Source organism: Miniopterus natalensis, chromosome 11, assembly GCF_054644295.1.
Source record: "Miniopterus natalensis isolate mMinNat1 chromosome 11, mMinNat1.hap1, whole genome shotgun sequence".
Taxonomy (NCBI): Eukaryota; Metazoa; Chordata; class Mammalia; order Chiroptera; family Miniopteridae; genus Miniopterus; species Miniopterus natalensis.
Genome location: NC_142091.1, coordinates 54,375,853 through 54,403,115, shown reverse-complemented (window position 1 = coordinate 54,403,115; position 27,263 = coordinate 54,375,853). Strand labels below are relative to the sequence as shown.

At 39.4% G+C, this 27,263-nt stretch overlaps 1 protein-coding gene across 9 annotated transcripts in view; it reads right to left on the bottom strand.

The window, feature by feature from the left end:
- Nucleotides 1–27,263, bottom strand: part of GAS2 (growth arrest specific 2) — a 133,877-nt gene that overhangs the window by 31,789 nt on the left and 74,825 nt on the right. For 8 of the 9 annotated variants that reach the window (XM_087821787.1, XM_087821788.1, XM_087821789.1 and 5 more), the window contains exons 6-7: nt 21,756–21,897; nt 16,027–16,134 (exon numbers count right to left, since the gene is read on the bottom strand). In XM_087821787.1, the coding sequence (XP_087677913.1) occupies nt 16,027–16,134; nt 21,756–21,897 (250 nt within the window). Of the gene's footprint in view, nt 1–2,025; nt 2,080–16,026; nt 16,135–21,755; nt 21,898–27,263 lie in introns of all 9 variants that reach the window. The other variant, XM_016201674.2, reaches the window with a different exon arrangement.

Below are 27,263 nucleotides of genomic sequence, written 5' to 3'. Positions count from 1 at the left end.
CTTGACCTTGATTTTTGTGCATTTCACATCAGTTAGGACAATGCCAGTGTTGTCATTCTATGTCTGCATTTAAATGGAAAAACAAGGAACCAGGATGGGGGATGCCACTCCGGAAACTTGGCAAAGTACCCCCTCTTTCTCTAAGTCATCGTCTTTGGGAGAAGAGGGAAGGCAGAGAGAGGGAGAAAAGGGCTCTACTGCCTTTAGCCTCCCGAGCGGGGTTTGAACTGCCCTCCCACAAGAGCAAGCATGCCAGCTCCCCTGCAAAGCTTCCCCGCAACGTGACATCCGCATCCGTGATGCCTACTGAGATCACAGGGACCTCAAAGATTTCTTCAGAGACTCACCCTAACGTACGAAGAATTGTGACCAGGACTGTCAGATAACTACATTCCTGACTCTCGAATTCAATTTGTGCCCTCATAAAAGACACTTTACGAAACAGAAAAAAAAAAAAAAATCACTTTTAAGAGATGCAAGGAGAGGTGTGACAATTTAAGTAGTGGAAAGAATTACAGACACTCATATTCTTGGAACAAAGAAAAGGTGTCCTGCAACATCTTCCCTTTTAGCCAAATGAATAGTGGATGGCAAACCTCCCACCCAGCCAGCAAGGCCGTGGTTCGGTGAACCTCAGTGATAAATGGAGGCCAGAGGCTGTCACAGCCAGATTAGCACAGGAGACGTAGGTTTCGCCTTCATTTAACAGTAACTTGCTTCACAAGTCTATGCAAGGTCTTCAGCAGGTCCAAGGAAAGTTATGTCTGGTGTTTCTGCCCCAACTTGATCAGACACTCTAATGCTTTATCAACACACTTTCAGGTTCATTGAGGAGATTTTAGACACTCTAATGCTTTATCAACACACTTTCAGGTTCATTGAGGAGATTTTAGACACTCTAATGCTTTATCAACACACTTTCAGGTTCATTGAGGAGATTTTAGAAGTGACTCTTCAGGAACTAACCTCTCTCCTACTTGTCAATTATTAGTGCCTATAACCAATTCAGTATTTCATTGTCAGAATCATTAGTAGTGTCTGACCGATTACTTACATTGTCAAACGTGATCTTTACAAAGAAACAGGTTATACAGAAATGGTATCCTCAATAACTCTGATAGTTCTTTGCACATTTCACAGACTTATGTATTTGGTGAATAAATGAAGAATAAATTATGCATAAAGAAATGCATTTAAATCATTTTTTAATGAAATCTAAACTAATTCCCATAATGTAGTTTTAAGATATACTTATCCTATTTAAATAATATACAAAATGGGGCTTTTCTAGTGACTATTTTGTATTTATGTGAAACAGGTAACACTTATTCAAGTAAGCTGCTCTTTCTAGATCAGAATTACTAACATTTAAAAACTAAAAATGGCCCAGCCCTTCTATATACACTATTTCAGGGCTGTAAATTCAAGTCGTATTCCATTGTTCTGACTTTTATTGTACCAAAGTACTAAACCCCACCTGTGAGGTGAGGCACTGCTGACACGTCAGGTAAGTATGGTGTCAGGAGCAGAGATGGGACAGGGTCCAGGAGGTTCCAGATGTGAGAAACCACAAAGGGCACTTTGTACAATGGCATTTTTATTCCACAAGCGTATTATATTAGATATTTTAAAGCAAAGACTAAGATGATATTGCATATAGAAGCTAAACCAAGGACTATACTTTTGAACAATTTTAATAATAAACTAAATGAAGGAATGCTCTGGAGCATGGGAATTGTGTTCAGAAAAGACAAAAACATCAGGGTACTGCCTGCCACCCACTGTCAGCCCCAGATTGCCATTTATACAAAGTGTGATGGGAAAACCAAAGGAGAACCATCATTTGAACACCACACTAAAAGTAAAAATAAAAAAAATAAAAAGAAAGAAAGAAAGAAAAAAGAAAAGAAAACAAAGGTAAATTATTCACTTTTTGTTGCCCAATTTCCCTCATTTATCTAGAGGTGAAAGCTCCACGGTGGAAGCAAAGTGGAGAGGTTTCCCCTTAATTATCTAAGTAATTACCTTAAGTGTCTGCCTGGCTTTGGCTGTGGAGACATAGTAACAACCATGCAGACCCTACTGAAACAAGAAGATAGGAAGTTCATAAAATGTTCTCCGTCTCCACGCAGCAAGGCACGCGAACATTGCCTGGAAATGCAAACTGTGATCTTTTGTGACAAAATTAAAGAAACCTTTTTAAAAAAAAAAAAAAAAAAGTTACAGTGAGAATGACTATTTGTATATTTTTTCACATCCTACTGTGAAGGAAAGTTTTATTACCTAATAATCCACACTAGCGATAACTGAAGGATACACCATCTGAGAACTGTAGGCTGTGCTGGCCCCTGGCATTTTAAAAGGCGAATGCTAGAATTATCTGCTTTCTGGGGCTCTTTGGTTTCCTGTTCGTTGCTCAGAACTGTTACTACAAAAATAAGAGATACATGTAAGGAAATCATTTTCCCCGGGAAACAGATATCAAGTCTGTGCCTCATTTCCACAAGAGGAACATACCGGACTCTATAGGATGTCTGATGAAGTCCTAGAAAAAAATTGTTAAGTAAATGAAGCTATTATTTTCAGTGTGAGACCTCCTACTTTGGGGGATGTCCTGCCATCTTGTTCCGACTTCCCTGGTACCCATTCAGCTCGCTGAGGTTGGCCCCTTGCTTTTATTCAAGGCCCTATCGTTATATTTACTCTCCGAAAACTGTGTGGCCCAGGAGGCACTCTGCCATGCCATTCTGTTGCAATCAGAATGGATTTACGCGGCATTCTAATCTCACAGTGGCCACGTGCTCACAAAGAAACACCTACTTTGTCTGAAAGGTAATTTGTTGAAAGGCCTTCAGTTGGAATTGAAAGACATGTCCCAGATTCTCTTGTCTAAGCGTTGTGGTTCTAAAATGAAGTCATCCTTGGGAAACAGTTTTTCCCTTTAATATGATTCGATATTATCATGGCTATAATTTCTTTATCTACTAGTCAGGGCTCTTTTCCCTTTATCCTTGGAATATTTCACTTCCTCTTTTCTCCAGTTGATATATATCAGATCTATGGGGGAAGATCCTGTTCAATCCTTGATGCAAGATGTCAATAAAATTCAGGTTTCTCTGGAATTCTTTCAGTGCACACCAGAGGGTTTCTCTTTGCTATAATGTTGAATAAAAAGAGACAAATGAGGTCTCCAAGGCTGGATAGGACAGTCCCCACCTTGCTTCTGAGACTACTTCTAGTTCCTTGTCATATTGACTGTATGTTGTTAGGGAAATGTTAGGAGGCCAAAAGGTGTTTTGCAGACATCACCGTGGGAGAGGAATTTTGTGATATATACACTGTGCTCCCAAGTGCTTCCTGGGGCAAGGCTGAAGCCCGCCTTAGCCTCATTCCCATCAGGTGGGTAGGCAACGTGACATTCACAAAACTCCTAGTGTGCTGTGGGCCACAGGATTTTCCATAATTTTTCTATTAACCCATGACATCAAAAGACCATGAATATAAAAAATGAGTCATGGACTCTGTGAAATTATTACGGATAACACATTGATGGGCAATGACAAATTGATATGTTACTACTATCTGGGTGTTACAGTTGTGAAATGGGATTCTCAGAAACTTTATGCCTGAAGTCAAAGTGAGAAGATAGATTTTAAGTCAGGCCTGCCCTTTACCAGCTTTCAAATGATGCCTCAGATAGACTATCCAATTATCTCTGTCCCACTTAGTCTATGAGGCTGGATTTCAAAAAAATAAGACAAATGACTGTGTTCAGAGTGAAAGTTAGAGACTGTTAAGGAAGGTGTCAGTTTCTGGGAAAATGAACAAATAAAACATTGGATGGATTGGTATGTTTTTTTAAAAAAAAAGGCAGGGGTAGGGGTAAGGGTGAGAAAGTCCTTTACATGGTGATTTCTCAGATAATTAGAAATTTTTCCATGGATCTTATAGCCCCTTAAAATGTGTCTGTAACACAAACTAGATTATACGAACTCTAAGCTACAGGGACAGTGTTTCTCCACTAGCCATGAGTGTGAGAGGTATAAGGGTGAGAAGTTGGCAAGGAGGGCTGGTGTGTAAAGGAAACAGTGATGTAAAAGAAAGCTGCAACCATGGGAAGAGTAATGTTATGCAGTGATTTCTTGCTGCGATTCTTATAGGAAAATGGCAGATAACTCTCTATAAAATCACTAGGATTTTTTTTTTTTTTTTTTTTTTACTAACATCAGGATTTTCATTACAAAACAAATTGAGAATCTATCCTAAGGCCAATATTAAACCCAAATCCCTCATACCTTGTTCCTCCCAAAATCTACACAAAGATTTCCTCAAGGTCTTAGTATGCTTCTAACAAGATGGCAGGAAATGGCACAACGTATCCGAAAACAACACACAGCCAAGCTTCAAATAAAAATGTTAACATTAATAAAACTGAAACACGCCATCCCAGTGAACTAAAGTTTGGTGTGACTTGGTAAGGCTCCTGCAACGAAAGGCTGGGCAGTTAGGAAAAGGGAGCGCCTGCTGGGTCCAGGACCAAAATTCCATGTTTTTACTGAGGAACTGAAATTCAAAATGTCAAGAATTAGAGAAGAAATTCAACGCAAGGTCTTAAAATGACCAAGTCAGCAGAAGCTTAATTCATCGATTCTATGAAAAAGATACCACTAAATAAATGAGTCCTATTTTATTACAGTCCCTGTTGTAATGAAAAAATTTCTACCACGTTTGACTACACTCCATACAAACTCAAGACGGCCACATTTGCAAAATACATTTCTTAATGAATCTGGCTGCATCCTGTTTATGCAACTTCAGCCCATGGGAGAATTATATATAATTTATAATGACAGATATTTCACAGGTTTGTTCTTTGGCTGCTAGAAGACTCATCAATAATTCAAGACCATGACACATTATGTCTAATTGTTTCATTTCTCCCTCTTTTGCAAAATATCCTTCATATTTTAATCATAAAAAATCATTCACATTTATATCAGCATAGAGCTTATAAACCAAGAAATGTTCTTGTTAGGAAGACTACAAAAGGAAGGAAGAGAAAAATTCTTATAAACTTTACAGTTTCACGTTACTGTGTTACGTCTACTTTGTAATGCAAGGCAAACGATCCTTAAATCAAAACCATAGTGAACGGCTAAGTGTTTCCATTTTTATTAAAGATTTAAAAAAACTTCAAAGGAAAATTTTACTGTGTGAAGTTGAAAATATATGGAATTTAATATATAAAAATGTATAATAAGCTTTAACCCTGTATCAACCACTTGCTAGCTGGATTACCTTGGCAAAGTTGTTAAATCTCTGTTATCTGCAGTTTCCTCAACAATAAGATATGTAAATTAACAATTACACTGATTTTTTTTTCAAAGAGTAGTAAAGTAATGAAAATAAAATAAGATGATGTATAAGTGAATGTGTTTTACAAATGATATAAAAGTAAGATATTCTGCACCACCATCAAGTGCCAGGATAAAAACAGTTAAGAAACATTGTTATTTAAAAATTACTTGACATCCGTTTTTAGGGAACTTGCTTTAAAAGCATTAGTGGCCATGCCAAAAGTTTTCAGTTTGAACTTTGTCCCAAGTCCAATTTAGACCCTTTCATAAAAGTATTAAAAGGTACACAAGACCATTTCTCCTCCTTACCCTACTGCAGCGTGTCCAGAAACTCCTTTTATACATAATCAGATGATTTCATCATAAAGCAAACTGAAAACGGAAATCTGTTTGAGAATATTGCTTAGTTTCTTCATTCCCAGAATAAATTTTTGCTTCTTGAAGACTTTTCAAGTCTGGTAAATATATATTTTAAAAAATCAATGAATAGGTAGTACTAGGTGAAAATCATTCTGGTTGATTTTTCTAAAAAATTTTTTTGGAGGGGTAGTTGTTATTGTTTTTTTAATGCTCTGTTTCCTGGGTACTTTCTTCCGACTCTCCAACAGGATTGGCTATCAAGTTTCATATTTTTTCCAAAGCACACCGACAAAGGGATAAGCAGATTAGGAGCAGCACATTAAGTATGAGTCAATTATTAAGGGATGCTGAAAGGCTGGGGAGCGATACTCACAACATGAACTGCCCAAAGACTAGACAGTCTGAAAGAGAATGAGAGCATACATTGTAGTTAAAACCACGGGCTCTGAAGGCAGGTATGTCGAATTCGAAGGAAGGTTTTCACTCTTATGGCTGTGCGGCCTTTGACAAGTAATTAATGCCCTAACACTCAATTTCCTTATTGTTAAAATGGAAATAATAATAGTGCCTATCTCAGAGAGTTGTGAGGGCTAAATAAAAGAATCCAAGGAAAGTAGCTAGAAAAGTAGCTGACACACAGAAAACAGTCAGTGAATATTAAACAGTATATGTAATGAAATGCAGACAAAATGAAAGATTTATTTTTCTCACAAAATACTTGACTAGGGTTTTAAATTCCAGGCACACAGAAATCGGTTTAATATTTGTGTTAAAATCAAAATGCCAAATTATTACTTTAACTTTCTCATATTGTGCCTTTTCACTACACATACACACACTACACTATAATACATACATACATATAATACATATATACATACATACATGCATATATATATGCATGTATACATATGAAACAAATGCATCCTAATGGCAGGAAGGCTATGGCAATGCAGAAATTAGAAATACAGATCACAGGGCCTGTGCACTTTCTCAGTGAAGTCATTTAATTTTCCAATGCTTCTGTAAGTTTAAATAATTTTGGTGTGTGGCTAGTGCAAGAAATGGTCCATTTATTCTAGATGCAAGGTGGGAGAGAGTCACAAATGTATTGCACAACTCGAAGGCATGGTAAACCTTGCTAATCTAGTTAGAAATGAGTAAGGGTGCTTATCAGGTCAGGTGAAAGATAGACACAATTTTTAAAACACTCCTCATTCCAAAGTGGCCAATAATAACAAATTCTCAGGAAAAAAGTATCTTTGGTTTTGAATTCTCACTTATTTACTGTCCTTCACACTTGATATACCTCTTAAGTCCATGGAAGAAGTGAATTTTCTAACTTAAATAACAATGTAGAGATCTTCCCATCTGTATGTATGTATGTATGTGTAGGTATGTATGTGTATACATACACACACACACACACATATATGTTTATCTATATTAACTAATTTTCCCATTCTTGTAAGAGAATGTATTTTTTTCTTGCTTTTAAAAGTGGTGTTAAACGCAGTATTGGGTGCAATCTTCAACAAAGTTTAATTTTTTCTACGCTTAAAGGTTTCATCCTCAAGGGATACATCAGGGACAAATCTCAAGAAAACAACACCCTAACAGCTGATTTATTTTTACAGCAAAGGTTGACCATTATTTGTTTATTTTGCATTCTCGCAGGACATATGCCTTTCTCAGAAAGAGGAGTTTAAGAGGACTTTCATTTGCAAAGTCCCTTGAGAGGTGTGTTACCAGAGTGTAAATTAGCACCGCGCTATTAGCCCGGCCTCACTGAGCGTGAGTGAATTACAAACAGGTGAGAGTGTCATGAGTGGAGCAAAATACTATAAGAAAAGAATCTAAAATCTGAAATGAAAGCGTTTGCATACATCTTGGACGCCGCTGCTTGCGTGCCTGTTAGGGTCCCGGGGCGGCTGGGCGGGAAGGGCCCGGGCTGGACACGCCGGGGCCAGCAGCCGGGGCCAGCAGCCGGGGGCCAGCAGCCGGGGGCCAGCAGCCGGGGCCAGCAGCCGGGGGCCAGCAGCCGGGAGCCAGCAGCCGGGGGCCAGCAGCCGGGGGCCAGCAGCCGGGGCCAGCAGCCGCGGGCCAGCAGCCGGGGGCCAGCAGCCGGGGGCCAGCAGCCGGGGCCAGCAGCCGGGGGCCAGCAGCCGGGAGCCAGCAGCCGGGGCCAGCAGCCGGGGGCCAGCAGCCGGGGGCCAGCAGCCGCGTGCCCGCTCGGCCGGCCGGCGCTGCAGACCTGCTCTGGGACCTCACAGCCTCAGAGGCAGCCGCGGGCGTATTTTCCCCCTTGACGCGAATGGAAGCCACTAGATGGTTTTAAAACCCTAATCACTGCTCCTACAAATTGCTAAACGAGAGGAAAGGCTTATGTTAATTTTTTTTAATGAATTTTCGACGCTCAGCTGCTGAGCAATGGCTGTTTGTGTGACGTTTCCACGAAGACAAATGGGAGTAAGTATCACCGGCTTGCTGTTCTTAAAGCTCCTTTGCATTTTTACCCCACAGCCCATTTTTCATTATCGGGAGAGGTATGCGATGTGAACCACGCGACTTTTTTACTCGCAATAAATCAATATGTGTCATAAGAGCAGGGAGGCAGTAACATCACTCGCTGTCACTGGCCTCCCCTCGGCCAGGTCCCCGAAGACACTGCCAGGGCAGGTCGCTATGGCAACAGAGCTGCGCCGCCTCCCGCGCTTGGCTTGTTGCAGTGAGTTCCTTTCTACACGGGGATAATCCTGAAGAACTCATACAGTAAAGAAGAAATTATAATGAATCAATAGCAGTGTGTGTGACCTTTTCACTGATCTGAGATGATTTCATTTAAAAGTAGTACAGAGAACGTGACTCCGTAACATTTCAAATCCCTTTGCTGACTTCCAGTTAAATTATTCATTGTCTTTTCTTCAGGCCCTTTAAATAGTCACACGTCTTAAAATGTGGGGAAAAAAATACCCTGGACCATTAGGGTGTTAGCATGGAACCTTATGTGTTTTTGTTTTTTTTCTTGCAAGATTTTATTTTTTTAAATTTTTTATTAAATTCATTGGGGTGACCTTGGTGAATAAGATTATATAGGTTTCAGGTGTACAGTTCTATGACACATCATCTGTATATTGCATTGTGTCATCTGGTTTTACCTAACTGTGAAGGTCTGATATAAAAATGTCTTGAAATAATAGTGATCCACTTAAAAAATATCTAAAATTACCAAGGAGACTCAATAAGACTTAACTGGCAATCGATATGTATCTTCTGACTTCTAGTAAAAAGATATCAGGATAGATAACAATACATCTTATGATGTATAGCGACCTAATTGGTTTTAAGTACTACACTAGCCCATATAAAGCTTTTTTAAATAAAAATAAAATCTTTATTGATATCAGAGAGAGGAAGGGAGAGGGAGAGGGAGAGAGAGAAACATCAATGATGAGAGAGTCATTGATCGGCTGCCTCCTGCACGCCCCCCACTGGGGACTGAGCCCGCAACCCGGGCATGTGCCCTGACAGGGAATCGAACCCCTATCTCCTGGATCCTAGGTCCATGCTCAACCCCTGAGCCACACTGGCTGGGCCATATAAAGCTTTTTGAACAGTGTCTGGCATACAAGTAAACACCTAATGAATACTGTTATAATTTTTATTACTATTATACTACAGTCAAACACATATATCCTTTCTTTACAGTAGAGATTATGCAACTATAATGCCTTTTGCATTCTGAATACTTTAAAAGTAAAAATAGTATAAGGAAAACACTTCTATATAGTTGAGACTTAAATATACTGTAAAAAACGTGCAGCTTTTTAGAAGACTAAACTTGTGAATAAAATATTTGCATTTAATTGACATGCCACAGGGTAGCAGCTTGGAGTAGAGTATATGATGGGTTTGGGGGTCAAAACTTCAATTTTGTGTATCATACTACTTAACTTCAGACCTAGCCTCTCTAGGTCTGAAAAAAAAAAAGACTTTATCTTTGTACCTGTAACAAAGGGTGAAAACAACTTCCTAGCTGTGTGGTCCAGCGGACTCAGTGAGGCAATGTAAATAAAGCTCTTGCTAAAATGCCCGGCACACATGATACTTTTTCATTTCAGCTCTCTTTCTTTTAGAAGTTTTCTAAAAGAAAACCTTGAATCATAATTTCCTTGAATCATAATTTCCAAGTGGATATTTAAGGTAAAAATGAGTATAAATTCAATATTTCTTAGTACTTTAATATATATGGGTTTTAACCTGGTAAATGTAGAAAGCTTTCAATTCAGTATAATTCTGTTATAATTTTTTAATTTGCTTCAGTTTATAATTCCCAAAGTGTTTTCATGACCTCCTAGCCCAGGGTGATGCTCTGCGGAAGGGGGGGGGGGGGGCAATAAAAATAAAGGTGGGAGAGGGACAGTTTCTATGGTCAGATGTGGTCAGATACATTTGGAAAATGCTACATAGTACATCTTACTATATACTGTGGGATTAATAGATCACATTAGTATGCCCATCCCTCCAAGAAATCCCAGATAATGCCAGTTAAACACATCAGTATTGCTCACTGGTAGAGAACGTAGATTCGGGAACTGGACCTTTGAACCCCACTTTCACCACTTACTAGCTTATATCTTTGGGAAGTTATCAACCTCCCTGTTTCAGCTCTCTCATCTGTAAAATGGAAATGGCAAAAGTTTCTACCATACAGGGGTGAGAAGTACAATGAGATATATCACCTGCTCAGACAGAGGCCAGTAGAGTCAATTATCAATAATGAGAGTTATTAAAGAAGCCTGTTTCAACTCCTTACCATGATAACTCTTCTTTATAAATAATACTTCTGGACATCTTCTGGAACTATTATTCCTTGGAACACACTTTGAACAATGTTAAAGTACAATGTTAGGGTAGTGGTAAATTGTAATTAAGTGATAAATTATAAAAAGTATTCATCCTATGAGTGCCCAAAGCAAATAGCACAAAAAGTGTGGTACCTCACAACACAGGACCCCACTCACTTGCTATTGTGCCAGGAAGTCTTACTACCAGGTCATCAGAGCAACGATGTTGAGTGTAAAGAGCTTACCCCGTGACATTCTACTCATTAGAGCTGTTTACAAATTATCATATTAGCACAGGTCAGTTTATCATATTAGGCTATTCGCATGTCACTAACAATTAAGCTTTAAAGGAAAGGGATATCATGATTAAAACTTTCCTGCCTCAGGGACAGAAACTGAGTACATGAGTCATTACGGAGAGAGAGAAGGGACGTGATACAGATGTTTGCATGTTTTCTAGTACTAACCCAAAACAATCGGAAATGAGTTTTCAAAATGGAGAGATAACATAGTAAAGGGAGATAAGGAAAGGTAAAAGCTTCAGCCAAAGAAAAATATGCTACAATTTCAGAACAAAAAGGCCAAGTCCTCCCTGGTCTGCAACACCATGACTCCATAAACCTCCCTGCCCTTTTCCAGAAGATGGGCAGCTTAGCCAAAGGACCATAAAATGAGCAGCCAGCTCATAAACATGACATCTTATAGAAGTCCTTTTATTTATTCTCACATTTGCAACTGTACCAGGTTGTTGAATTCTCTTCTTCTGAAGGGTTCGTGTTGTTAATGTCATCACCAGGAGGTAATGCTCACTCATAATTTTATGCCCTCAACAATTAAAAACTATTTTCAGCTATTCCTATTTCCTTCAAGTCTTAATCATAATTATACATCATTTCTACACAGTGGTATTTTTGTATGTAAAGACAATTTCAAAGTCTGTTATTTTCTTCTTACCATTAAATTATCCTCAGTATTTTCTCACAAGGATACACAGAAGTCTTTCTTCAAAATGATCATTTCTAGTACCTGAATGGTTATAGGCCTCCATGATCAGACATGCAACGATTTTTAATTGCGGTGTTGCACAAGAAATTTCTTCATTTATATAGTTCTTGTTTTCCTTTAGATTGTTTGTTTTAAACTACAGCACACCTCAGAATCACCTGAAGGGCTTGTTAAAACACAGGTGGCTCACTCCAGAGAGCTTCTGATGTTATATCAGGGTGAGGCCAGGCATCTGCAAGTCCAACAAGTTTTCAGGTAATGCTGATGCTGCTAATCTGGAGATCACTTTCAAAAATTACTATTATTATTTACTAGAATATTGTGATAGTAAATTGAGGTTGACAAATAAAGTAGCATAGACCTTTTTATAGCACCTGAGAAACCTTTCCTACAAGCTTACACACATTCATATTGCCAAATGACTTCTTGAAAGCCTGGGTAGAAACCAACTAACCAAATGAACAAATGAACAAAGGAAAATTCTTACTTCTCTCTCCCTCAAAATCATAACATTAGGCCTGAGACACATCTATTTACAGTTTAAAGATATACAGCATTGCTAAATGGTAATATCCCAATCTCTGTTACCTCAGAAATCAACAAGGAAGTTTTATCATCACTGTCCAAATGCAAAAGTCACTTAAAAATAATTGAAATATTTATACCTTGGAGGAAAGTAAATTTGTATCTGCACTACCCAGAGACAAATTAGCTGAGTTTATCTTGCCTGTCTACCAGATTGGTCAAAACCAATGTTGCTCATTGGAAGGTGTAGAGCAAAAATATGGCTTTGAAAATTAGTTTTGATAAGCTGGAAATAAGAGAATTCCCATTTTGGCAGGGGGTTATTAGCATGACTGTCTAAAAGCCACAGTCAAAAACCTCAGAGATTTTCCCTTGTACTACTGGATTCTTTATATTTGGGTAGAGATTAATCCCTCACCTCCGAATGGAGGCATATGCATATAAGCAAACATGCCAGGATAAGCATATAGATGCATCTACACAAGAAACCACTAGGCAGCTATGTAAGTGAAGTATCCATTCCCACACTGGTTTTTAGGATCCCATAGGTAAGACATATGCTTAGCAATGATATCCTCTGCAGAAAATGTCTTCTGGGCTCTTTTTCTGTACTCTGCTCACATTCTTATATTTTTTATTCCTATTTGCTGTTACTGTATCTATTTTAATGTATAAAGAGAAGATGTGTTCATAAAATCATATATAAGCAAAGAGACTGGGTGTTGTCAACAAACCTTGGAATTTGGTTAGCAATGAATGGTTAAATCGAGAGTAAACGTGTTACATGCGGAATTATTAAGAGAATCCTGTATTTACAAATTTCTAAGAGGTTTTTTCCCCCGAGTCACTGTTTTGATAATTGTGTTGTCCTATGTAAGGACTAAGTCAACAGTCTTAACAACAGCCTTAAAAGACAGACTTGTTCTTTGCATGGCCATGTTCATTACGCCATATGAAGACACTGCTGTTCTCAGGGTTGACAGAAAACTAGGGGGCAAACACTAAGACACCATGTACATTTCATAGTATGTATAGTTTATAGAATAGTGTGCATAAATGTTTCTACTTACTATGTATTGTATAGTAAATATGACCATATTTAGCAGCCTCAAAAAAAGATATGACAAAGCTTAAAATATGCCAGTCTTAAAAATGCAAATTTCAGAAATGTAGAACTTCAGTGCAGACACTGTGAGGTGATCATTCCCTAGTGTGGGTGAGAATTTGGCTACAGGCACTTACTGCTTAATCCAGGCGTTCCAAGGACTGAAAAGTTAATTAGCAGCAACAACCATGTGACCATTTGAAAACCAATACTTCTGAGGGGTTTTTTAAGTAATAATTGCCAATTCCTTACAGTGAGTTAGTGCAGAATTACAATCAATTAAATATAGCCCCTGTCACAAATCCAAAAGTACTAGCCAAAGTCTGTACTCATCAGTGAGATGATATTAGTTCATGAATTCAGTGAAGAGAAAGAAATAGGGAGGAAACGTACCATGTACAATGAACGGTGCATATGGCTTGCCTATAAATTTCAACTCCTAATCTCCAGGGAATGGGAGATAAAAAGCCTCTAGGGATCATCAGAAACAACAGAGGAGTCTTTTTAGAATCACTTCCCTCCATCAGGGTGGGAATGGACCCCAGGCAAGCCAAAGGATAAGAATTTCAATAAGTACATGTTAATGGAGATCTTCCTTTTTTCACAAATAGTTATACTTTCCAATTTAGGCAGTCATATAAAGACTCCTTTTTAAAAATTAAGATATAAAAAATGGGTTAATTTTAAAGCGAAATCTGTTGTAAAAAAATAGTTCAAACTATATGTAGACAGCGCAAAATGAGAAAAAGTGAATGCCCAAGTTGGTTAAAACCTGTCATAGCAGCATGATGCCACAACTTGCTGGCCACCCAGTGAATGATGACATCACAGTGACCTCTCTACTGCAGGCTTACCTGGAGCACTGGAAGCATTAAACCGAATGTGCACAGCATGTTCTGCAGTAACACACTGGTATCTAATTCAAATGCTATCACTAGGGAAGTTGTTGCAATTTTCTTTCTCAGTAAAGTAAATCCCAATTCCTCTATAAACAATACATGTACAGATTTTACAAAAAGGAAACCATTTTCTGAAGAAAAATGGACCGAAAAATTTCTTAAATGTTAAATACAATGTAAATTTATGTTATCCATAAATACAGTTATCAAACTCAATAGTTGACTAAATATGGGAGACCAGGCACAAATAAACACATGTTATATATTTTTGCCTACAGATATTAGTTTATATTAGAAGGAAATGTATCTAACTTATTCATTATGTATGTTGTCGACACTTCTATCATAAAAGGAATAATTGTTTCCATGAATAAAACCCTGGTTTGCTTCTGGGCTCCAGGGCCTAATATTCTCAAGGAGCCTAAGTCTCAACTGAGAAAGGTCAACATGGTAAAATTTAAACACATCTTTGGAATGATGAAACCACTATTTTTAATGTACTAAAGGGAAAGCAGACAGATTAGCTAAAAGAAACCTGTATGTTATCCTTATAGCAAGGAATGAGAGAACAGTAAGCATTGATGGGGGCAACTGTCCATCCTAGTGAGGCCTTCCTCCCAGATTTGTACTCATACCCCCAATAATAACCTTTCATTGTACCCCTTTCCACACTATTCCAAAATATCAATTATTACGTAAAAATTATGCTTTTTAAAAATCAATAAACATTGACCTAAATTAGATTAGAATAAAAAAAGACTGACATTATTTTTGAAGGCTAATTATGATCAAACGTTTCTTCAAATAACATTTTGTAGGACCTTAAAAAAATCTGTCACACAAATAATTTTCAGTCAAAAGTTGAACTTAAGAAAACATCACAGAGACGAAATTTCTACAGGGCCATCACTGACTTTAGTATTGTTTAGAATAGTCATTTATTGTACTAGAGGTACACATTCAAATATTCTGCTCTACACAACGAAATAATCAGCAAGATATCTGTAACTTAACCCAAAGAAAAGGGACTAGAGCTCCTTTGAATCATAACCTCTGTTATTTAGGAAATGACTGAAAAACATGGTAGAAAAATACTTATACTTCTCAACTGCAGGTTTCTAGGAATATATCAGTGCTGTGTTTTTCATTTTCTTATTTCTGAGAAGAATTCTTGGTCTTATGAAAAGTCACAAACTTATTTAGAGAGATTAAGTTTTTTTGATCATTGCCAAAACAGATCACAAGTGAAAGGCCTGAAATGTGACTTTATTGAGCCACTCGTTACAATCTAAAACCGCTCATTATATCTACTCAGGTTTCTGATTAGGACCATTGCAAAATGGACAGAGATCACCAAATCATTCATTGGCACAGGTCCACATTTCTTTATTCACCCCAGAAAACTAAGAAATGGTAGTCACTATTTAACCATGCTCTTGTAATGAGTTTTCATTCCCCTCACTCTGACTCAAATCCAAACTTCTTGAAAAATCATGTTCAAATAATTGAAAGTTACCAAGTTCAATAGGATATCTTCCTGAAGTTGAGATATGAAAGACTAGGGCAGAATATCGGATTTCTGTTTTCCCATTGGGGGTAGGGGGGAGGGATAGTTCCTTTTAATCTAAATGTACAAACAAAAAAAATTGTTTCTTTTCTTCATTCTATTTGATCTCTATGGTCTATTTGGTGTGCATGTTTGTATGCATGAAAGAGAGAGAGATGGTTCTATTTATTTAGCCCTCAGCAGTAATTATGTTTTGATACATTTTTAAATGTTCATACCTCATTTTAAATGTTCAAGTCCAACTGTAACCACCAGAGGAGAAGTCCCTGCTTAGTTATTGGTCATACTTTCCTGTAACCCCCAACACAAGTCCTGAAAGTCTCAGGAAGGACAGGGCGTCAAGTGAAAAGTAAAGCTTTACCCTGATGAAGAGGATCTTCTCTCCCACTCGGTATCTCCCTTGAGACAGCCTCTCCACGCAGAACTTGCTTGGGCATTTGCAAGGAGGGTCCTCGGAAATCCTTTTCACCTGAAATGGAAGAGCAGGCAAGTTCATGCTCCTCAATCAAGCTCCATTTAGATTAATCTGCTCTGTGGGTTCAAAGGCCCCTGGACCAGTAATTGCTTTTAAATTTGTCCTACATCAGACTATGAACATGATATGAGCAAAGAAACAGCACATTAAGTCCTAACTGTGTGAAGGTCAGGCCCAGAAGTCATTTTCCCAAGGCCGATACCTGCACAAGGGCGTGAGCTGGGTGATGACAATGGAAAGGATGCTGGAGGGTAAGGTGAGCAAACCAATGGGCAGCGTGAAAATGATGATCCAGGGGCACTCTGGGAGGGCTAAAGAGACCATCCCACCGGGTTGCCAAGATAAACATATTGGAAACTAGAACACAATGCATGTTAACACAGCATGTTTCCTCATTATAATTTACCAATATGAATTTTACAATTTCAAAAATAAATAAGATTTAAACAAATTCTTTTTTAAAGGAGACTATTGTTCCATCTTATTTTGAGCGCAAAGGTTTTCTTTAAGAGGTCACCTCTAATTCACCCAGGCTCACTCAGCAATCCACCCCCTCTCAGTAAGTGCCGCCTGCCACAACCTGCTTCTGTGGCAGCATCGTACATTTACATGCACTTTACAGAACCCGTGTCCGAAAATCAGAATTTATACCTATTTTATCTATTTCCCTATTCTTAAAAAAATACCTAAGCTAAATCTGTGCACAATACTTTACAAGGGAGGAAGTCTATATTTGTTTCTTCACTGGGAACCTGTCATGCCGCACCTCATAACTGTCCTCTCTTCAGCTCACCAACCCACCAACCCAACAATCCAAAGCAACAACTTCCTGCGTTTTGAGTCAAAGATCTAAACAGATTAAGACTGGATTCAAAGAATCTTTCAGATGGCTTTCATTGAACAATGGGAAAACCTGCTTAACATCACTAAGGTAGCGATTAGACCCATGTATTTGAGTTCTGAATTTTTTCCACCATATGATACTTGGTGCATAGATACATCCACCCACTCCCCTAATATTAACCGAATTCTGTCCCTAGGGACTTTTCTGAATGGATATGCTTGAACAAGATAGTAGGATAGTAGAATAGTAGAATAATGCGTCAGCTTCATAAAAGCACATGGCCCGAGCTTGAGGAGAGCCCTGCTTGGCACAGCTTTACTTGCCACAGAGTAATTGAGAAAAGGGCAAATTGGTGTTCCAGTTGTTCCTCTGCTGAGAAATGATCACAAGTATGTGTGAAAAGTATTTCCATCTTAAAATGTTCTCAGACGAAACAGAAACTGTGGGGATCAAATGCAGTGAAATACGAAATACATTTTCTCAAGCGGCCTGCCCTTCTCTAATGCCTCGCGAGCTTTGGAAATGGACTTTTGTTTTGTGGGATTTTTTTTTGAAATCAAGAGCTTTTTTGTAGTTGTGTGAGAGGTGGAGGCAGAAATGGAAGAGACAAGGCCAGACTGTGGGCAGCGGGAATATATTGTTAAGCGAACAGTGGCTGATGCCATCTGGGCTTCTTAGGTTACCCTGGGATAAGCCCGTCTGGCAGGTGTTCCGCTTGGGCCAGGAACCCGGCCAGCTTTCTGCTGAAATGGGATTTCGAGAGGAGCCTGATTATCAGAATGACACTATCTCTCATCCCCAGACTGAGGAAGTTGCTGGAGAGGAGGGGGAAGGTGAGAATGGCTTCTCAGAGCCCGCGGAGCTCACTGTGCGGGAACCCGCCTGCCGCAGGCAGCGCCCAGCCGAGCCCCGCACCGTCACCGCGGCCCAGGCTCTGGCAGGACACCGGGCGGACAGGTTAATCTGAATGGAGTCTACTGTGCGTCCTTTGAGGATATCTTGATTAAAGAACGTGGGATATTATCCACATCAAGGCTCACCTTTTTCCCCCTTTGATTTTCCACAATTCCCCTAAGCAGCGAACGAAGAAACGCGAGGAGACAGGGCCCGCTTCGAACTGGCAGTTCCCGGGCCGCGGCTGGGCATGAGCTCTCCGGGCTGCTCCCCTCTGTCTCTCCTCCCCTCATGCCTGTCTCTTTTTCCCTCTTACTCTTTTATTCCCCCTTTCTTTCTCTTTCCTTTTTTTTTTTTTTTTGGATACAAATAGTAACTTTGCCCGAGCAGAAATAGCCAGTATCTTTCACTGGCCCCAGGAACGTTCCTAAAGCACAAACTGGGACCCACGCGTTTCAGCGCCCAGCGGCTGTGAAGCTTCACACGCAGTGAGCAGCTGCCCTGGGGCTGTTTACTTTTCATATTTGACACGTGACGCTCTCCTTTACATCATTAGTGAGGCTCAAGTCGTGTTTCTCTCTGTCCCACTGTCCCTGAAATAAAATGCTTTGGTGTAAAACGCACATAAACAGAATGCAAATATTTTAGTGCAATTTCCCCAACACAGTATGAAGGAGGCTACATATAAGAGACTTCGGTGGCCAAATAATTTGGAAAATTCCAGGTCAAACAAGATCTTATGACGGAGCTCACGAGTGCCTTTGATACACGGTGCGTGGCCAAACTCCGCACAGGGGATGCAGTGAGCTGTGTTTCTCAGACTAACCTGGCCATGGAAGTCTTTTCCCTGCGGGGCATCTGCAGGTGTTAGTATTCGATTAAACGTTCTCGGAGAAATGCTGGTTTAAAGACTTTCCGAGCATAGTGTTCTAGCTGGCAATGGTACAGAAATGTCCGGTTTGCACATTTCCTACATTCAATTAAAACCCCTAAACTAAATAGATGGTCGTGTTCCCAAATTCTGGAAAAGTCTAAAGGGGGTTTACAGCTCTTGGGAGATCCCTTCATTGTTTCCAGCTGAGGAGCTAGAAGTTGGAGAAGGGAGCACAAGCACAGAGTAACAGTCTGGCCCTGGGCTGGAGTACTCAACACACTTTTCCAAAATCCCTTTCATAGTTGTTTCACCACCTCCTTCCCCCGTCCCTTCCCCCCTTCTCAAGGATGACAGATGGCCACATACGGGACAAGCTGTTGAACAGAGGGAGCCATTCTAGCTCCTTCTCCAAGTTCATGTAGGCGGCTTCAAGGCGCAGCATCGCCTCTCTCTGCAGAGCAGCCCGTTTCCAGAGCACATGGCCATTCCAGATCAACAGAACTAGGAAGCAGCTCTTTTAAACCTCATTACCCACCTTGATAATCTACTCAACAAACACGGCACTAATAGATTAATAAAATACGGTCCGTGTCTTTGAGAATGAGGACTGTACATAAGGAATAAGTGGTATTTGTGCCCAATAAAGTAAATACCTCATAAAATATATAAAAACACCTGGGACATCAAGGACTAATTTGTCAATTTTACCAGGAATGGGCGATGCCAAGGGAAGCTTTATACAGGAGGCCACAAGCCTGAATTTTAAAAGATGAAATGGTGTTTAAAAGTAGATTTAAAAGATGAATAGGCATACCACATGGCGAGGAAAGCAAATGAGGGAAAGCCCAGGGCGTAAAATGTCCTGAGGAATTTGGGGTCAGCAGGCATCTTTACAGTGGGTTCCTCCGATGCCAGGATGAGCCTAGAGGGCGATAAAGCCGGGAAAGGCACAATGGGCCAGCACATGCAGGCTTATGTGACATATAAATGACTTTGGGATTTACCCTGGATGTTAAAGGGAACTCTATGGAATCTGTATCAAATCTGAGTTGCATTTGGGTTGCTTGTCTGTTAACAATGTCTATGGACAATAATGCCAAGAATGCACTGGCCAACAGAGTCGAATATCGGAAAGGAGCCTTCATAATTTGAGGACTAAAATAATGTATGTGATTCAGTGCTCACTCATTAGGAGGTTAAGGATGATGCTGGCCAGAGCCCTGACTATACTGCATTAAAGAAAATGAGTGGAGGTGACGGCAGAGGGCAAAAGGAATAAAGTAAAGTTTGGTTGCCCCAGAGAAACACATTTATAAGAGAAAGACTACAGGAACATCTTATCCCAAAATAAGTCCAATCAAAAAGGTATAACTGAGAGAGAAGACAATTGTTCTCATCAAAAAATAAACAATGCTCCATTATCTACGACTAACACAACACTGTGTTCCATTAACTTATAAAATAAATATGAAATACTATGATAAGCAAGGCATGTCACTGATCCTTAAAAACAGCCTGTGATTTTAAAATTGTTTTACATGGTATTAAAACATCCTTGCCTAGCCCTGCTGGTGTGGCTCAGGTGGCTGGAGCGTTGTCCAGTGCACCTAAGGGTCTCGGGTTTGATTCCAGGGTCAGGGCACATACCCAGGTTGCAGGCTTGATCCCTGGTTGGGATGCATACAGAAGGCAGCCAATCGATGTTTCTCTCTCTCTCTCTCTCTCTCTCTCTTTCTCAAGTCAATTTTAAAAAAAGTATCCTTGGGTGAGAATTAAAAAAAACATCCTTGCCTATTCTTTAATTCCCAGAATGGACTGAACAAAAGAAAACTAGATTAAACTGTGACTGGCTAAGATCCCTTAGCAGGCCAAGTTTAAGTTTGCTGCCCTTCGCAGAAATAGGAATGCTCAGTCTCTCAGAAAAAGTTATATTTCTGCTCATCTAGAAAGAGTGCCACATGGAGGAAAGCAGAAGATGGGAAATGTCCCTTTCTGCATCGTGTACTGCTAGTGAACCACTGTCCCAGCTCTTTTCAGCTCAGACCCTAGAGAAGGAGACCCTCAGCTAAGGGCCAGCAGTCCTTTTCAGTCTTGTCTACTCCTTATAATGAGCATTATGGCTGCTGCTAGTTTCTAAGGACCCTCCTCCTGCATGTGAGACATACTCCACTCTAGCATCTCTGGTGTCAGGCTGAATGATGTTACTATTTTCTGTAAAACAAATAAGTATTTTTTTACATTTGCACTCAAAATACATGCGCTGGGAGGTAAATACATGCACATAATCAAACATATTACTTACAGCCAACTACTTAGAACCAAGAACAGGCGACAGAGGTAGCCAGAGAGTTCTGACTCACCCCGTTTGCTGTTACACCCAGGATGTTTGCTGTGATTATGGGGGGATAATGAAAATAGTCCCTAACCTGCCAAAGACTGAGACTCAAGGGCTCTCAGAGTTAGACAAAACTGGGTTGGAATCTAAGATCCTTTCCTTTCCTCAGCAGGTGATTCAATTTCCAGGTTTGTGTTTTCTCAATAAGAAACCTGCCTTAGAAATTCCAAGAGCATTTGGAAAACAATGCTGGACCCTGGCCCACAGCAGGCAGTGGGTAAAGGTCAGTTATTTTCTCTCCGGTGTGTTTGCTTTCCCTTCTTGAACAAACTCAAGATCTCCTGCCTCAGTCTTATCTGTGAAACGAAGAGCCATAAACCAATGACCACAGGCATAAATGTTTTCAAAGTCAACTTTCAGGGAGTTGATTCACTATCCTAAAACTTTAGACACTACTCAGCAGAATTCAGTGACACTTTATTTGAAATGACTGGCTCAGTTTGGAGTCTCAAAATGGACTGTGGAACTACAAACTTTTTCATAGGATTTTAAAATGAATTTCAGTGAAATAGAAGTAAGTCAAGATTAGGCTGATAACACATTGGACAGAATGGGCTTTGAAATCCCGCAGAGACTAAGCAGTCAGAAGCCTGACCAGTTTCACTTACGGCGTCATCCAGCAAGTTTCCTGTACTCTTTTTCCCAGAAGACTTGGATGAAGGGGACGGCGACGGAGAAGGGGCAGAGAGGGTTTCTTCTTGTTCAATCTCTTTTTCCAATTTTATCAAACCCGGAGGCTCCACGCCATACCTTTCAAAAGACACCAGATCAATATAGACGCAGAACTTTTAATGATATGCTTGTCATATGTGACATTTGATGATGAACACTGTAGGAGCAAACTAATGATTGGTTTTAATTTATTTTATTTTTTTATTGTTCAAAATATTATAGATGTACCTTTTTCTCCCCATTGACCCCTTCCTCCTGCTCCACCGCCTCCCCAGTCCCTCACCACACCACTGTCTGTGTCCTTGGGTTATGCATATATGCGTATAAATTCTTTGGTTAATCTCTCCCCCCCAAGTTACAATAGCTAAGATCTGGAAACAGCCCAAGTGTCCATCAGTAGATGAGTGAATAAAAAAGCTGTGGGACATTTACCCCAGGGAATACTACACAGCTGTAAAGAAGAAGGATCTTGTACCCATTGAGACAGCATGGAGGGACCTGGAGAGTAGTATGCTAAGCGAAATAAGCCAGGCAGAGAAAGACAAACATCACATGATGATTTTTTAAAACGACATTAACTTTTCTTGGCATGAAATGGGAAGTTCTTAAATGGCAGGGGAAAAACATATCTGGTGTGTGTGTGTGTACGTACTTAATACTGTTTAAGTAGAAAAATTCCTGTATTCTCATGTAACAATTATTTTGGGTTCCAAATATATATTTGATTTCACTGTTTGGGATCTTCAAATGCTTATCACTTTAACAAAACATGTCAGTTTTAAATGTACATAAATGCTTTATTAAAAAGATGTTCCAGATGACTTTAAGCCTTATCCAAAATTAAAATACATTTTTTAGAACTTCCTAATACTTATTAATTACACTGAACCCAACCTAGCACTGCATGACCACTGACTTGTGCCAACAACTCTCCCATGGAGGTTTGTCAGTCTTCCCCGAGGTAGGCCTGAGCCGGCAGTGTCATTAGCCTACTCTCTAGGGTTAGCAGATCACTAAACCTCTAGGAGTCTGCCTTCTGTCAGGAAGGTGGAGATGGAAATGGCCTGCCCCAGAGGTCTGGTGCAGCAGGGGAGGGAGAGAGGGGCAAGAACGTGGGAAAAGCAGCTGTTCCCGGACACCTGCGTGTATCTGGCCCATCGGGGCATCCTCACACACACTGTCTCTGAGCCCCCGTTTTACTTCAGTGTAAAATGCAAATTCTAATTCTTGTATTTTAATATTGTTAGAAGGAATTAAAATTATTGACTACATGCCTAGCACAGCGTCTGACACGTCACAACCTCCAAGATTGCTGTCAATTGATGTTTCCAATGTTGCACAACCAGAAAACTGTAGCACTAGGTGCTTTTGCTCAAGCTTTTACTTTTAAAGTATATTATGTCACCAAATTAAATAATATAACAGCACCATAATTAAAATGTGTAGTATTAATATTGTTTATATTACTATTGTTTGGATCCTTTACCAAAAAATACCCTTAGTATAGACTTTCTTTAAATTGATTCTGCTAGAATTGTGGGCTAGCAGACATATCTCAGGGTGGGAGTGGAGCAGACCAAGTTATAAGTCCAGCTTTGCCACTAACTGGCTGGATGAATCTCAGCAGGCAACTCTTTCTTAATCTCCCTAGATTTCTCTGAATTCTCAGTTCTATCAAGGTATAAATGTCTGTTATGTTTAACGTTCCTACAGGAATAACATAAACTGCGCAGTGAAGGTAGAAGAATCTAAAATGCTAGGCGTCACAGCCAATTAGAAGTCAATTCTAAGTGAAAACCTCATATTTAAAAGTATAAAGTAGGCCAACTGGAAAATATGATTTCATTTATAATTGTAGGTGGATTCCTGCCACCTTTCAGGAACAGGTTGCCTAATTTTTTCTCTTTCTTCTTTTTTTACAAAGTGAAATAAGAAATATGTTATTAGAGTAATAGTAGGTCCCACTAGATGTCTGATACAAAGTAGCCTAAGTTTGAATGAAGTTGGTCACAAAGTCACACATGGAACCTGGCCCTGAAGAGTTTTCTTCATCTGGAAATGCTGCAAATTAGCTCTGCCACTGAACACAGAAAATCAGCACTAAGCCCCAAATCTCTGCTTATGTTGGCTTTTGCATACTTCAGGCTGCCTAAGGTATAGTCAGCCAGTCCAGAAATGCACACTTAAATACGATTCACCGGCTTCCTGTCTGTCTGGAGATGTCAACAGGCTGTAAATCATGAAATTCCCCTTGGGCTGGGGGCCCGCACCTGCAGGCCAGCTCAGTCACCAAATCGGTCTTTTTCTCCGCTCTCCAAAAGGCTGTTTCATTATGGTTTCCATGATGAACTCTAGACCACTTCGTATTTCTATTTTGTCTAGGAGGTTTTCACAATTTATACTGTTTTCTACTCCTTTGCAACTACACAATTTTAGAGCTTTGGGGGAGAGAGGAGGCTGCTGTAGGTCTCAAAGTGAATAAGGGTGACACTAAAGCCAGAAGGTTGAATCCACTAAAACCAAATCCTCACACCTGTGTATCCCAGTGATAAGAAAGCAGGGTGAACACTGGAAGGACAAGACATTTCTTTGTCCTATTAAAAAATATTACAAAGTGCTAGGGAAGGGTCTTACAGTTAATGACTTCATGATGAGATTCTATACATGGACTTCATTTTTCTGGCACGTGACACAAATTTTGAGATTGTTCTAAGTGAAGTAATTGAGCCCCAAACTGAGCCCTGAGTGAGAAAATTTACTCAAACTATTTAGTAGACTATGGTTCTCAAACAAAAGACTCTTGGGGCTGATTTGCTAGAGTTAAAGGGACAACTTTTAGAACCTGCCCCCCTTTCTAAAGCATGTAACAGAGAGTTTACAGATTCTTGCAAGATAGTTTTTGCCCCATTTTTATTGTCTTAAAGTAATTTAAAAGTAGATTTATATTTGGAAAGAAAATTCACCCCTGTGAAAACATGGGATATTCTTAGTAGTCAGAGTCAAGTGCTTTAAATAGGATGAATTAATTAATAAGCCATGTAGAAGAATATTTTTCATTTAAGTAACATTTGGTTGGGCCACGGATTGAAATGGGAGACTAACAAAATTATCTGTAAAGTATATTTCTCTGGAATGGTCATAAATTTTGTTCAAAATCAAGGGAGTTCTCAAAAATAAAGATACAAAAAGCTCCACTGGAATGCTGATTATTGATTATGGCCCCAAACCATACTATCGAGTGTTCTACTTTTATTGTAAAGCTAATCTTAATTCTGCAGTCTGTAGAAAAGGTCGAATTCACAGTAACTTCTTTTTTCAGGAACAAGTATCAAAACACTGTCATTTAAAAGATCTTTGAGGTTTTATTGACCTGCCTTTGCTGGGTGTTTTACTTTTCAGAAGGCAAACATGCATATTTTACACCCAGAAACTCGCATCGTTTCTGAAATATGGAGGTGTTCCACTCTCCAGTGATGATAGCTCTATGTAGTTGAAAATAAAAGGAAGTTTTACCCATGAGAACAAAAGTAAGTGGCCTCACTTTCCCATCGCAGAACTAGGAGAAGCCCTCAGCTCTCCAAGGGCTCCACTGAGTGTTCCCACGCAGGAGAACATGGCAGCGAATCAGAAACATTTTGCAAATCATATCCAAGTGCTGTTGAAGCTTTTAGGATGACATTTATGTAATTTGAGAAGGAAATGTTTAGAATCAAATATAAAAAGACATCATCTACCAGTGATAAAATAAAAACTCACAAGATTGTACTGGGAACTTTGATACGCTCAAATTCATCTGTTGTGTGTACAAATGAACGCTGTGATTCCTGAGCTCTCCCAAAAATCACTTTTAGTTTTGGCTAAAACTGTCTCAACTTGATAATTTATGTAATCCTCTGTGGAGCAGTCGGGGCAGGAAAAAGCGCAAATAGAGATCTAGATATAGGTCTATTATATACTAAAACATGTAGGAGTAAGATGAGATTAGGGGATAAATGTTCTTGTTTTGCCTTTAACTAATATGCTTCAACACAGGGCCAAGGTAGTGAGATTTGGATTCCTCAGTTTGCTGTTTATATAGCACAATTGACGTTCCATAAAAACAGAAATCTTCAAATGTGTACAGAGAGAAACTTCAACAGACACTGACACTTGAATGTTCCATCTGCCCAATTCATAGTCAACTGTCCGGCCTTAAGCTGCACACAACAAAAGCAACACCCTGAACAATCTCTTAGCGCATTTTCTCTTTCTGAGTGTAAGTGTGCAACACTTCACACCACTCAATAGATGAAGGAAATAAAAAGCAAAATTTACAAATTGAGTAGTGTAATATACGGGTTATCTTCCTCCTTAGATAACTCCTTTATGGAATTAGCAATACTTTCTTTGCAGCCTGAATAAGCGCTGCTCCCATCAGCTTGCGTGGTCATAAGGAGAGAAATGGAGCCACTTGTTCTTATCCCAAATCATAATGGTAATCATAATAATATATGGCAGGGGAAACTTTGGGAGGCGAGGGACATGGCTGTGGCACAGATCGTGGTGCTGGTTTCATGGACTTATATTTATCTCCAGACTCATCGAGTTGCGTACGTTAAATACATACAGCCTTTTGCAGGTCGATCTGACCTCAATACAGAGGCTAAAAGTAAAAGCAACAACCCAGAATCTCAATTTTAAAGTATTTTGGGAAAAAAGATAAAACTCTTCATACGATACTTTACCTTGAAACTGACAAGACCATTATTATTCCCTTTCATTAACCGATTTTAATTTGCTTTATGTGCTATGGCAAGGGGCAATTTATGCCAGATGTAGAGCTGGAGGAATGGCGATTTCTAAAGGGACTTTGTCATTAGGTATTATGTATTCTTCTTTGATGACCTGATCATAGTTATAATGTTCAGTTCAGCGGGCTTCCTAACCAAAATGTTCAGGTAGCAAAAAGTATAATTACAAAAAATAAAATAAATCCATAAAACAGGCAAATAATATAAACTAAGCAAGAGGAAAATGGCAATTCTCAGCTAATTATGTAGATAGTGCAACTCCTCTTTACCTCTGTTTCTCAGCTTTCAGATTCATGATGCTTATTTGATTTGTATTGTTACAATATTAAAGCAACAATATACAATCTGGCATTTTAGACTATTCTGACAGGATAATCAAAACAAACAACTAAACAGAAAGTTTTCTGCCTCATCTGTTGAGTAGCAACTCTTGACCACCCATGTTTCTTTCACTCTAGCATTTCAATGGCAGCAAGTCATTTATAGAGATTTTATTTTTCTGTGTTTTTCTCCCCTCCCTGCACTTTTAACTTTTCCCTTTTTAGGGGATATCTGCTGAGTCTTTGGTATTCCTTTGACTCAAAGCTATAGGCCAGAAGCCCCAAGACTGATGGAAGGGTGTGGCTCGGAAGAGTTCTAGAAGCAGCGGGTTCC